Source organism: Sesamum indicum, linkage group LG8 (assembly GCF_026168435.1).
Source record: "Sesamum indicum cultivar Baizhima isolate 11 linkage group LG8, ASM2616843v1, whole genome shotgun sequence".
NCBI classification, from domain to species: domain Eukaryota; kingdom Viridiplantae; phylum Streptophyta; class Magnoliopsida; order Lamiales; family Pedaliaceae; genus Sesamum; species Sesamum indicum.
Window position 1 is genome coordinate 2,669,480 of NC_142664.1, and position 14,686 is coordinate 2,684,165.

General features: G+C 32.3%; 2 protein-coding genes across 2 annotated transcripts; both read right to left on the reverse strand.

The window, feature by feature from the left end:
• Window positions 1-349: 349 nt before the first annotated feature.
• LOC105167467 (dof zinc finger protein DOF3.4) lies at window positions 350-1,446 on the reverse strand. The gene has a single exon (XM_011087211.3). It carries the CDS (start codon window positions 1,157-1,159, stop codon window positions 461-463), a length of 699 nt encoding a protein of 232 aa, XP_011085513.3. The 5' UTR covers window positions 1,160-1,446; the 3' UTR covers window positions 350-460.
• Window positions 1,447-7,164: 5,718 nt separating this feature from the next.
• LOC105167584 (GDSL-like Lipase/Acylhydrolase superfamily protein) lies at window positions 7,165-9,450 on the reverse strand. The gene is made up of 5 exons (XM_011087357.3): window positions 9,147-9,450; window positions 8,898-9,028; window positions 8,139-8,387; window positions 7,718-7,973; window positions 7,165-7,543 (listed from the first exon to the last, which is right to left on the reverse strand). The coding sequence occupies exons 1-5, from the start codon at window positions 9,436-9,438 to the stop codon at window positions 7,320-7,322; spliced, it is 1,152 nt and encodes a 383-aa protein (XP_011085659.2). The 5' UTR covers window positions 9,439-9,450; the 3' UTR covers window positions 7,165-7,319.
• Between the last annotated feature and the right edge of the window lie 5,236 nt (window positions 9,451-14,686).

Genomic DNA, 14,686 nt, shown 5'->3' on the forward strand with positions numbered 1-14,686 from the left:
TGTTTTTGCACGATTGCTTAACCTTGAGGGCACTAGGACAAGTCAGTATTATATATCTATACCATTGTAAACCCACTATAGACTATAGTAACTAATTTTACGCATCAAATATCAAATTTCTAAATTATTATCATACTTTTAACAATTTACCAACACTATTTGATGTGCCTAAAATATCCTACTTTTTGTTGTATCTCTCTATTATATATCTTTTACTCGTTAGAAATATTTGTCCTTACTTGGAGCATGCCTTTATATTTGCTACTATCTTCTAAGTTTATAATAATCCTAATGTAAGATTTTTAAAAAAACAATGTGGCATTGAATTGAAGTAGTAGGGAAGCGTCAATAAAGTTGAAGCCATAGAAACATAGATAATATTATCACCAAAGACAAACTCCTCAACTCTTGATACACAACTATTTTTCAAAACAACCAAAAAAAAAAAAACATTTCTTTTTCATTTCATAACACTGCCGGGAGTGGAAATAGCAAGATCTGGCCAAGCAAAACAATCTCCACCTCCCACAAATCCACCTTCTCCATTCTCCAGCTGCCACGTCTGACCTGCCACGCCACCGCTCCCACTCGTCGGCCCACCTTCCACCACTCCCGCAAAAGGCCACACAGCCCTTCCCAGCCCAAACCCCACCTCATCAAGCCCAAGCCCAAGCCCAAACCCACCCAATGCCAGAAGCCCACTCCCCTGACTGCTGTTCAACAACGACGTAAAACTCCCGCTCATCTTACCCTCGCTCACGTACGGCACTACCCCACCTTGATCGGCGGCTGCCAGTGGGGCCAGAAGCTGAGAAGCAGCGGCCGGCAGGTGGCGCACGTCATGATGATGACCTGATGAATAAACAGAGGCGCCTCCACCACTGGTGGTGGCGCTGGAAGAGATACTTGTGCGGGAGCGTTTGGCGTTCTTGCGGCTGCCACCGCCGACTGGAATGTCGCGGAGGGTGCCCCCGTGAGTCCAGTAGCGGCGGCAGGACTTGCAGAAGTGGCGCGGCTGGGAGAAGTTGTAGTTGTTGTAGTAGCAAAACTTGGTGTTTGTGGAGTCGCAGCGCGGGCATGGGAGGTGCTCCGGCTCCGGCGGCGGAGCGCCCACTTGGGCCGACTTCGTCGCCTTCCTCAGACTCGTATCCGTCGCCATACCCGTCTCTTCCCGCAGCAACAATAACTGTATATGCAACGTATAACTGAAAATGCAATGAAGACTTATGGGTTTAAGGGGGGTTTTAATATGGATGGTTAGAGAGAGAGAGAGAGAGAGAGAGAGAGACAGAGAGACTGTGCGCAGCGCAGAATTGAATTATTGTGAAACGGTGTGGTCTGAGTTCTGAGAGTGGTGAACAGCTTTTACAGAGGTTTATGTTGAGACTGAGAGGAATGCATGTTTTCAGTCGGCTCGAAATATAGGGTGTGTTTGTTTGGGTGGGCTGTTTTATTCGACTTTTGGGGGCTGTAGGATTAGGAATCAACAACCCTACCTTTTTAGTGCTCTACGCTTTCATATATTTAAGCATATAATATAATAATTCATGTCTCGGATTTTTTATGGTAAAGTCTATCTCATTTTTTACTTAATCTAATATATATCATGTGTATATAATTTTTTCCAACTTTAGAGAGTTTTGAAATAGTGGATGGGTTTCATTAGCATTAGCATCCTTTAATTAAAACACATGTAACAATCCTATCCAACCCCTCAATTTACTCGCAATTAATTATTTGGTTGTTGTTCATGTTGTAATAGGATATGTATTTATTACCAACATCATTTATGCTCTCATGCTTAAGCTATATATATATATGTGTGTGTGTGTGTGGGAATAATGAAGTCCAAACAGGGTCTCATTATATCTGCTTTTTTGTTACAAAGTATTTGAGATCGTAGATTTTCTAGTAATTTTTTTAAATTTGTTGGGATTATTTTGAAACTCATCATTGGATTTTAAATGCTTCAATTGTTCGATATTGATATATTGCAAAAATTTCTGATATTTAGTTATTTGAATTACTTTTTCAAATTATTTGTCTAAATCCAAATCTATCAATTTAAATACAGCCTAAGTGATTTCAAGTTCGATCATTGCACTAATTAAAGTATGTCCCAAGAAGCATAGATTTCTTATAACAATATGTATATAAATTACGGTTAATTACATTTAGGCATTTTCTAAAAATATTAAATATTTGGATAAGTTTTGAAATTATAGTTATAATCCTTGAAAAATTTTCGTTTTACACTTAACCCCCTTCCGTTACACTTTAAATGAAAAATGCTGACTTATATTTACATAAATTTTCAATATTATTGGTCCTAATTTAACATTGCCATGTATTTTTTGTACTTATAAAGGGATAAATATAATATATATATACATACGGAGTGAGGTTAATATTATTACATGTTTTTCTTTATAAGTACAAAAATATTACATAAAAATATTAAATGAGGGTGAAATTTGATATTTGTGTAATTTTTTTTACTAATATCAGTATTTTTCGTCCAAATCCTATAAAAAAGAATATCAGGTGTAAAAGTGATTTTTTGAAAAATTATTTTGGGGAAAAGTGTAATCTTGCATTTTCAAAGGGAGTCGAAGTTTAATTAACCCTATAAATTATCTATTAATTTGAGGTCCAACTGCAGCACAATGTCATTCCTTGTGATCGAGAAGTCCAGTCGAATTGATTTCAAATATATTTATGTATCTTGCTACATCCAAAAGTCACAGTCGAGGAGCACGAGATATGCCCTAACAATAGTTATTCGATGCTCAAGTCAATATGATTGTCTGGAGTAGAAAATATGAAATAGGCCCAGAGTTATATTTGGCAAATAAGATGTTAGGAATAATTAGGAAATACTTGTGGTACACTTGTCCGAAAATCATGTCAATATGATGTGTAGTATTGAGGTCCGTCAACCTAAGATGCATCATACAGCTCGAATTAAGAGTAAAAACATGCAAATTCTTATTTCGTTATGTAATTTTTCGTGACATTAAAAACATTCTAATCTTTTAATAATTATTATGTTAGGTCCCATATTACCAATCGACATAATTAATCCAAACCATCTATGCTTGTTAAATTATTTATCAACATAATTCTCGTAAACATAGATCGCTTATATAAATACTTACAAAGATTAACTCTCGACATACTCCTCATATAGGCAAGTAAAACTGTCCTCATACAATCTTAACAAGTGGTTTGTCCTCAACTAGTTAGTACTCCTTACTTATTTTTGTTGTTCCGAATCTTGTCTTGTAACAACAACTTACCACATTCTATTTAACTCATAACTTTTTTATTTAAAAAGATACAAATATTATGGTAGAAAAAAAAGAAAAAATAATAATGAAAAGAGTAGTACATGTGTGGTGATGTCTAGAGCTATTATTATCATTATTACAACATAGTAAAATGTAGTGGGCTTCACATAATGCTGTAGTAGCTTCAGTACAGAGTGAAAGTGTGATGCTCTCTCTCTCTCTCTCTCTCTATATATATATATATATATATCATTGGGATTATGACACTACAACATATGATAGGTCAACATTAATTTAATAATCTTACATTTCTAATTGCTCATACTTATCAAGGCATAGTTGGATTTGGTGTGGCCTTTCATGTCATTTTTGTCCTCTTCTCTGTTAGTTATTATGATTTCAGCATTTTTAATGGCTTTTTAGCCTGTAATTTATTTCATCAATAATTCAAATCATCGATATGTGCGAACGAGATAACAAAATAACAAACTACTATAAAAATAATAATACAATCACATTCGTAAGATTTGAACTCATCATTTTTTGTTGTGAAACCTCAATTTTTTACCAATTAGACATTTAATGATGATTTTACAATGTAAAAATAAATCGACAATTATTTAATCACGGCTTCTTATTATTATTTCAAATTGGATTGAGGCACAAATTTAAGGACAAAAAAAAAAATGGATAGAATGAAAAGACTAGTATATAATCTATATTAGCAGATGTTTTCAACTTACAAGCATTCAACTACCTTTATTTTTTTTTTCAAAAAAAGGGAAATTATTATTCCTATATTGTATAAAGTTTTTATATATGAATTTAGAAAATATTAAGTTTTATTTCAAAAATAAATTATTGAATGTCTGAATAAAATAAAATTGCATAGTGTATGAACTATTAATATTAAAAAGTTTATAATTAGTATAATCATAACTAAAAATACTTATTAAAACTCTACCTTAAACTCGTATTCTCTCTCAAGTGGGAAGAGAGAGAGAGAGAGAGAGAGAGAGAGAGAGAGAGAGAGAGAGAGAGAGAGAGAGGGAAAAGGACAAAGACAGAGAGAGAGATCCGCATGTAAGAAGAGGAGAGAGAGAGAGGGGTGATTTGGACAGACAAAATGATGGATGTCGGAGTAGCGTGGGGTGCAATTATTGGATTGCTTCCCCCCGCATCAGCGGGACCCACCCCTGCTTTTCTTCTTTGCCGGATTTCTCGTTCCCTTGTCTGTCCTACCCCACACTCACTCTCCCCCTGTGCTCTTCTCCACTCTAATTCCCATGTTCCCCCAACATCAATCAATTCAAATTGTATGTGATCATTATCTATACCCCTTCATCGCTGCACCAATCACTAATCAGTAATCACACCCCACTATCACTATCACTATCACCATCCTCCTGTAATCATTAACTTGTTAATTTAAATATTCAAAAAATTGAATTATGATTAAGATATATAAAATCACGAGTTTATTACACTATACCGTAATACTTGATCCAATAAAAATTAAGTTTAACTTATTCATCAATACGGTAATAGAATTACAACGACTACACATTGTTTTAATCAGATTTAATAAAATGAACATTTTGTGATAATTAAGTATACTTGAGAGAGATTAATATGCATATTAACCCATCTTAAAATAGCTAAAAATTAAAAAAAAAATACAACACTATATAATCTATCCCAATATGTCCTTGATTTGTGATTGTGTTTATAAATATTGAGGGCGACATATAAATTGTGCATTAAATTAAAGATTTTAAAACAAATCCAAGTGAAAAATAACAAGTAATAATAGTATAAAGAGAATATAGTTAATGATGTCTAAGATTCTCAAGTGAAATGTATTTGAAGACAAGTCCCCTGAATTGGGGGAGTGGAGTGATGAGTGTAGAATGTTGGTAGATGGATGGTGAAGGGGCAGGACACAGGGCACAGGGCACAGGGCACAGGGCACAGGGCCCCGGCTGACTTACATTCCTCCTGCTCACGGCGCCCCTGATCAGGTCCCTCATCTGTTCAATTTGACCACTCACTGATTGAACCCACTCCCTATCAAGTCCTTTTCAACCAATACCACATTATCGCATGCTCTATTTATTCTGCTTCCCATGCCCCCACCCCCACCCCCCTATACACTCTCTCTCTCTCTCAGACACACACACAGACATGTGTTTGTATGTGTCTGAGTGTGTGTGTGTGTTCTTGTGCTTCCTGAGGCTCAGAGACTCTTCCTTTCTTTTTGTCTTGTTGTCATAGGAAGAATATAAATTCTTCCTCCTTCAAACATACATACATTTTTATATCCCAATTGAAAATAAGTCTCAACTTTTTGTACATACACTGTGTGTAATTAATACTACCAATATCGTAATATAATGGTAAATTATTAATTACGTCTAGTTTGATGCTCATATATCAAAGGGTGTCTAAAAAGTTTGAAAAAGGTGGATTGAGTCTACGATTGTTATTGTAAAAATAGTTACCCGTTAGCAATTCATGAACAGGCCCCGATTAAAGATTGATAACTTAATCTAATTTTAGGTGTATGATCGTATAATCCGATCTTATCCCACATTCTAATCGAACAAACACCAACAATAATAGTCATATTTTCTTATGCCATATTTTATCCAACTCAACCTTATTAACCATTTATCTCAAATACAAAAAGTAAACAATGTACTCTTAATAATGGTATCAAAAACACCTCTTACTATTAAAACCTTTAAATACTCCAGTAAATTCGAAAATTCTATTTAAATGGCCGAAAATAGCCTTATACCTTTTTTTTTAAATCTCGAATGGCCTTATGGCTTAATATGTAAAATAATAAATTTATTTTATTTCTTATTATAATCTATATAGCATTTCGAGTTCTTGTAAAATTAAAATTTAATAACTCAAAGTAAAAATAATTAAATAATATGTTATTTTTATTGTAGATAAATTCAAATAAATTTAAGACAGTGTTTGGCCCAATCGATATCCTAAAACAAAACGTCTAAGAAACAAACTGTCCAATGGTAATAGGAATAGCAATTCAAATTGATGGTAAGAAAAAATTAATTAAAGAAGTATAATTGGGAGCATAAGAGGAGTAAAAATAAAAAGAAATATATAAGAGATAATTTGGTGTTTGGTTAAGGGAAGAAATGGATGAGAAGTAAAACTCAATGTATATAAAATTCATCTGAGTCCAATATTCGTTTCCGTCTGAAATTGGACGGAAAAGTGAAAGTGTAAAGTCAAGTATATATTTTACTTTTATTTACTCTATTGCCCATATATATATATAAGTATTTTTTTTTCAATTCTTTTCTTCCTCCCATTGATAACACTGTATAATTGCAAGAGAAAAGATAACAAAATAACTGAAAAACTATTGCATCGAGATCAACGATGAATATTTTTTATTGATAACAAATATTCTTGTTCTTTGTTTAATAAATATTTTTATTAATAAGATTTTTTAATTTTTTATATACTAAAATTATATCAGCATAATATTAATTTATTTATTTTTTAATATAAAATAAAGAGAACAATTATTCAGTAAAATTACAGAAGATAATATTTTCTTCTAAATCTATTTATCTCGTACCAAACAAGTGAAAATATTAAGATTTATTCACATTCCAATCATACCAAATAATTGGTAAAAAAATTATTATTCTCTCTCCCAATACCTTTTCACTTCCCCTCCCTCTTAATTTTCATTCTCTTTTCCTCCCACGTCAATCAAACAAATCTTACATCAGATTTTATAAGCTGAAATCTAGAAACATGACTTATTCCAAAGTTCATTAAGCAGTAAATCATCGTATCGTACGTACATTGAAGACATTTCAGAAGCCTATTTGGGGTGGAATAATATTTTTTCTTCAATTTTGATCCAAACAGAGCACAAACAAGAGAAGAAGCATAACAAAAGGTTACAACGATTAATTATAATTCGCTCATAATAAGCCGAATTGAAGAAAACCAAAAAAAAACTGAAATATTGCAAAATGATCAGAGATCTCGAAGCTGGCGGAGATTCATGGGAGATATGTATCTGGAATCGCCGTCAAGCAGCTGTTTGGCGATTATAACGTTAGCGGCCTCGCTCGGGTGGTAAGGATCCCAGAAAACGTGCTTGTCCCTGTCCGAACACATGCTCGACGTCGGCCCGCAAGGGATTATCCCTGCGAATTGCCCTCCGTTCCCACAACAAGCTCTACTTGCTGTTATAAATCCTGGAATTTTTTCAAATTAATGTTCATATCCCTCGTTAAATGACAATTCCATCTAAAAGTTTAAACTGTTAATAAAAAAAATTATTTAATATTTAATATCTAAACACGCCACTTGACGTGCAAACCCACTATAAAAAATAGTTGAATAGCTACGAAATATTTTTGGATGCTGACCGTATTTGGCGTAATTGGTGATGAGTTCCATGACAAGATCGTAGACATTTGCATGGACGAAGGTGGCTCCAGGCAGGTTTTCGTTGAGTTCCTGAAGCAGATCCTTCAACCTGGCGTTGTACTGAAGCGCCAGCTTATTCGGCAACGACACGCACTCATCTTCCTTCAGTTGATTGATCGTCTTCTGATAGGGAATGCAGCCAATTGGCCCAACGTTTCCCACTATGAACTTCCTTGCGTCCAGTTGATAAAGTCTCTGCAATATTATATATAATTTACACGATCATATTTATAATTTTTCAAACAAACGAGAAGTATTTGTAGTTATACGAGATGTAACATTGGTCTGTAATATAAGATTTTAAATTATTTTTTCTAACTTATATATCATGTTTCGGGCACGATAGTTTGAAATACGCACCGTAAGTTGTGCTCTTAGATGATTGAGCATGTCGTCAACGAAGGCATCAGGGGTTTCTGATATTCTTGCACCCATTGATATTACAGGCAAGAGGTAGTTGTTGAGGAAATCATTGGACCCTATGGTAATGGAGAATATGGATTTCCTCTGCAGATATTCTCTCGCCTTTGATGCACCCAATAACTTGTCTATTTCTTTCCTCGTAATGTTGAAGTAATCCACTTGAATGTCCATCGAGAGCCTGTTAACCTGCATATATATATATATGTATATGCACCAACTATTTAATTTATAAACCTTTAATTGATTAATTAGGATGTAATAACTATATAGACAACATCGTCATAACTTATTTAATATATTTTATCAGCTGATTATGAATCTTATAAGATGTCAAGATTTATTTTAATAATAAACTATTGAACTGTTTGGATAAGATACAATCATGAAGATTAATTATAAGAGATATTGTTAATTATGACAATCTTTATATCTAATATGATAAAAATCGAGGGAGTTTGTTGAAATTTTAAAAGTACCTTATGTACTCTTTTTTTTTTTTTTTTTCTTCTCTTTGGTCAGAAAGATCTTATAAGCTCATAATATCTTTTTTTTTGGATTTTATAAGTTGATTTTCTAAAACAATCACCACATTTACTCTACAACATCTTATAAATCAAAGGTTTTAAAGAGTTTATAAGTCCATCCAAATTAACATCCTCTAAAATTATAAATAATAAATGAAAAATCATAACGTACAAATATTCTTCCGGTAGCATTCATAATTCCTCCTCCTCCCGACGCATAATTAACGCCATATAATATAGTCTTTCCGGTGGTGTTTGGGGCGAGAAACGGCACGGCATACTGCGGCTGCCCTAGCTCCTCTCCTGCAAAAGAAAACATAAAAAGTTGTCATAAGAAAGAGTTAAAATTTACTGCACCCTTTGTCAATTCGATTCGTTAACATTACAAAAGAGACAAACACGATTGGACTAATCATCTTACCAACAATATCTCCTATGGTTCTCCCGTTCGTGTACCGACCGGTAGGGTTCCCTCCAGAGGCCTTAAAATCGATACCGTTTGGGGGAATATTAGCCTTAGAGAGGGTTTGCAAGTAGTTGTTGTTCCCTGCATCAACCAAAGAATCTCCAAAGATATATGAGGCTCCCTTGGACAAATCTATGTCATCTTGGGCAATCACAAATGATGCCAACTGGTTTGTAATGAATAGGACAAGAAGCAAAGCAACAACGTTGTGATGAAAGATTAAGGCCATGATTAGATAGAGTTTCATGGGAAAGAAGAAAAGCAATGTGAAGATATATATGAAGATGGGGGAAACTTGTGAAGGATTAAATTAATTGGAGTTGCATTTTGGTTTGACGCTTTTAGTGTATGGGAATGGGAATTATGTGTTGATGGTGGGGTTTTCTGGGGTTAGGTCATCCACATTTGGGCTGTGTTGTCTCAACGTGCATGGACTAGAAGGACTTGCTTTTATTACAAGGAAATGGACCTAAGTCAAAGACATATTATTTAATATATAAATAATTGTACAAGTTAAGGACAAAAATGAGTGACAATTTTAATTAGGTGTGTTTGGTTGATGGGTTGAAAATTTTTGGGAGAATTTTGTGTGTGAAAAATCTTAGGAAGGTGGTGTAATGTTGAACTAAACAGATGGGTTTTTTTTTTTTTTTTTTTAATTTTTTTTATTGTCTTCTTGGTATTTTCGTTTTTTTTATACAACTATAGCTACATTCCTTTAGTTTTGATATAATGACAAACCCCACTTAAATAGAAAATAATTGTGTAGCCCCTAAATGGTGAGGTATAAATTACTATATTAATCTTAATATTCTTTTTAAAAAAAATGAGGGTGGAAAAATTAAATAATTTATAGAGCATATTAGTTTATAAAAAAGATTATGATTTCAATCAATAAAAAAATTATGATTCAAAAAAGAAATTTTGGTCAATTCACCATGAATGAAAACCTAGCACAAGTTATGGAATGGATTCGTCATTAGATGAGGGAAGGTGGTTTTGTAATTTTCTAAACAACATCAAAGTATTTGTGATTATATCAAAATTCAGGTGAGATGATAGTAATATACTCTATTATTTTGACAAAACTATGTTATTATATAAAAAATTCAATCAATAATTTTATAGTGAAAAACACGAGTGTTTTTTATCGTGTCAACATCATAAATCGTTAGGCAACTTTAGGACTATAAGAATCGCGTTTAGAAAGTTGGAGGGTTAAGTATGTTTTACATAAATAAGATTATGTTCAATTTTAAACGTCAAGTTTATAAATATCTATATGTATTAAATAAAAATAATAATTTTCACTTTAAGGCATCCTCAAATTTTGGAGAAATAAACCGAGACCCAAGCCCAGATCCAATATCGGGCTATTGGAGCTCCGATCCAATTGCACAGAAGATTTCAAAATCCTCCTCTGGAACCCATTAATGTGTCGGGTCTGTTGTTAGGTTTAGCCCAATTTCATTACCAAGTAAAACGAGAAATGGGTAAGAGAGAAATACGTCTGACTCAGACATTCAAATGAAGAATAACCTAAGAAATAATTTCCATCATTTTCGCTGCAAAAAATAATATAATCTAAGTTGAGTGGAAAATAAATCTGAATGTTTGATTTAAAATTTTGAATTGGTTGAGAATGCGTAAATTTGAAAAAAAATCATTTAATCTAGTTAATGTAGATTTTCGGGGTTGATGTTTAAATATTATTATTCACACAAATCTTTTATTTTCACAAAATTATAAAGATAGAAACATATGTATGAGTTCAAAATAAAAAGATTACCATCTTTGAAAATAAAGTTTTCCCATAATTCTTTTGTTCCAACTATGATTCAAGGGCTGAAATTTGATTTTGAATCGAATGCACAATGCTCATCGAATTTGTGGGAGAAAATTATGAACTACTTTAAAATATTGTATGAGGGTTTTCAGGTCATGAGAAAAGTAAAATTTTCCTAGTTAAAACACTTTGTTGTGGTTGAGAGTTTTGAACTTGTTTGACGCATTGTTTCGTGAATGGCTCTATAGATATGAACTAAGACTTGAGTGGCTTTGAAGCTCACATTTAGCATTGACATATTTGAATATAAAAAAATGATTTGAAAGCACTCATATTAAAATAATTTAAAATCTATTATTTAATAAAATATACTTTAAAAATCATAAATTTCCAATCCTTCGTCACAAATTTTTTGATGTGTTTAAATAATTTTAATGTAAAGAATTTCGGATTCTTTCATTTTAATTTGGACTAAATTTCGATAAATATAAACAGATTTCAAATTTTTTCTAAATGAACCCTTTTAAAATTCTTTCTTAAAATTCAAATTCATCAATCCATAGCACCTTTAAAGAATGTAATATCCCTTGCATTTAGAATCAATCTAAAGGATTTCTACTAGGAATTTCAAATCCAACAATCCAGATGTAACCTTAGATAATTGATGCGTTCAAAAAATACATGTATCGAATAAATAATGATAGGTGCTAGGTCCACTTGAAATGGGAAATGTTGAAACAAGTGCTAGAAGGCAAAAATGATGAAATAAGTACAAAAGAGTGTTATTGCTTGAGTTTGGGTGTACTGGAGAGATTGATAAGAAATCCAAACTCTAAGTATGAATTACAAAGCTGTTTTAATCTAATATAGAAGCAAAAAAGGGGAGAAGGATGTCCCTCCTGTCGTGTCCTTTCTGGAGGAAGTCGTTCTGGTCATGTGAATATGATTGTGTGGATGAATGTATGAAGGTCAGTTTTCCTTCTGGTAGTGCGTCCTTTAACCTTGCATCCTTTTCTCCTATTGGGGGATGTCCCTATTTATAGGCAACAATAAGATTGTTGGAGGAGGTCTCAAATTTGGGGTGATTATGGCCTCAAAGGTATTGGATAATGTTGATCTCCCTTAAATTTGGTTCATGAGTCCTCTAGTGGGTGGTTGGTCCGCTAGGGGATATCCCCCAGATTCAGGAGAGACTGTTCGAGTCTGTTAGGATTTGAAATCCTTTTTTCTGAAGGAATCACATATGATTGAGGGTTCGATGGGCCTCCCTTTATCAATTTGTTCTCTGGGGATACCCGCCAAGACCGTCTGTCAGGTTCCCTTGGGCCCTGGGCCGCTCATGACCTGAACCTCCTTGAAGCATTATGGGCCTCTTGTTTCTTTCATGCTTTTGGACTAATCCATTTTTATGCATATTAATATTATTCATGGGTAAATTACAAAGAATTCCCTTGAAATTTGACATAATTATAAATACCCTCTGATTTAAACGAACGTTGAACAACTAGCCCAATCTGTTAGTCTTTGTTAACTTTTCATCTATTTTTTTTTTTGTGAACAAACAAAAATACTCTTATAAAATATGAAATATAACTCTATTTATTTTTTTTAAAAAAAATGATACTTTTTTTTATGTATTAGTGGATACTTTATTATAATTTTTCAAATTTTTTTCATTCACTTTGCCCAATTCTTTTTTCTATTTTTTAACAAGAAAAAAAATGCAACAAGTGTAAAGTATTTCAGACCTTCATTCAACAATTACACCATTTCATCAAACATTAAGAAGTATTTATAATTTTTTGAATAATAAAAAAATATTCATCATTATATTAAATTTTAAAAGAATTAATTGTAATTTCCCTATATTCAAATAGACATATGTTGGAGAAATGCTAAATTTGAATTAACACCACATGCATAGGAAAAAGTTGAGCTACAAAAAGAGAGCAAAAAGCAAAAGGCAGCTACACAAAAAGGAGGCCACCTCCTCCTCATTCTATGCAATTATGGGGGTTGGTAAAGATTCAAACTGCAATGAATTAGGCATTTAGGGTTTGAAATTACGTTAACAGCACATTCAAACATAAAACCATATTCATTATCCTCTCCTTTAGTCACAATGATGGATTAAATACTTAATTTTTTAATTAATTTAGTGAAACCTAAATAGTAGAAATTGTAGGAGATGTTAACCCTTTTTTTCCCTAGATTTTTTTATTTTTTAAACCTTGTTTAATGAATTTATTTCTTGAGTAAAAATGCTAAACACCGTCTAAAAAAAAGGGGGTCGGGTTTGGCCTGATCCTAAAATTAAATTTGGTACTGTCAGTTCGAGTTCAAAACCTATTAGATATATATTACTTAAGGTATATATGAGTTTAGGTAGAGCATTATCTCATTAATTGATAATTATATTTCACATCAATTGTAATTTATGTTAATTATGTCTTTATCTTCTTCCAAAGGAATTTATAAGTTTGTGAAATTATACTAACTCGTCTTCTAAATTATTTTATCAAATAGTTTGAATATTTTAAAAATTTTATAAGTATGCTTTGAAGGGATCAATTACCTTGTCAAGACACTTGTAATTGAGTGTGTGCAAAATTTTATACTTTTGAGAAATATAAATTTAAAAACAAAAAAAAAAAAGTTTGTATCTGACGCAAAACGCAAAAGTTGAGAATGTCGGAGAGGATCAATAATAGTGTCTTATTTGTTTGTTTATTTTAAATTAAAAATATTTAATTAATATTTAAATTTGAATATATCGAAAAATACCATAACCAAATAAAGGGACCTAAGCAATGCACATCCAAACCCAATTCCCTAATTGAGACAAAAATGGCAATCTTGCAAGGCACATATAATATAGGATTATTACAAGTTGACCAAATAATTAGAGTGTCTTGTCAAACGTAGACATAATCCAAATTCAACAAGTACGTATTCGCCCACATTAATTACTCTTCCAACCACACTCAAAATAGGGAAATTTAATACCCAATATACGGAATCAATCATACGTATACGTAATCCCATCCTCAAACAAACCTTTATTTATACTACAAGTCTTAATTACATCAACGTCTTTACATAATATATATGTAGTTGGAGCAAAGGCGTGTTTGGTTAAGGATGCTAATGTGTTCGTCACGCCTTGTTCGACCCTGACGTACGTTTTCATTCCCCCTTTTCTTAAGTAATCTTTTATTTTTTTTATTACCGAATCCACCCACATCTGTTTGTCATATTGTTTTTTTTTTAAATTTGACATAATTTCAAATACTTATTTATTGTTTGAAAAATTATAAATGCCCCCCTCATTTTAACATCCGTCTAACGACAAGCCTAATGCGTTAACCTCGACTAAATTTTCATTCATTTTTTATGGTCGACTGACCGAATGTGCTTTTGAATTATGAATTATAATTTTATATATTTCATTGAATTCTTAAAATATTTTTATGGAGTAATATCCCTATGGATTATTTACTTATCCTCAAATTCTTTTATAATTTTTTAAACAAAAAACCAGTATGGTAAAGTAGTAATTTCCACCTTATCATTTAACAGGTACATAATTATTTTCTATTTGAGTTACTTTTGTAATTTTTCAAATAATGAAAAGGGTATACACAATTTTAAAAAATGTAACTATAATTTTACCCTAAAATTTTTATAATTTTAAAATATAAAAGTAATA

Coding starts and splice junctions, on each gene's coding strand:
- LOC105167584 (XM_011087357.3), bottom strand. CDS start 9,438: ATGAAACTCTATCTAATCATGGCCTTAATCTTTCATCACAACGTTGTT. Junction 8,388..8,897: donor ATGCTACCGGAAGAATATTT/GTACGTTATGAT, acceptor ATATATATGCAG/GTTAACAGGCTCTCGATGGA. Junction 7,544..7,717: donor CACCAATTACGCCAAATACG/GTCAGCATCCAA, acceptor AAAAAATTCCAG/GATTTATAACAGCAAGTAGA.
- LOC105167467 (XM_011087211.3), bottom strand. CDS start 1,159: ATGGCGACGGATACGAGTCTGAGGAAGGCGACGAAGTCGGCCCAAGTG.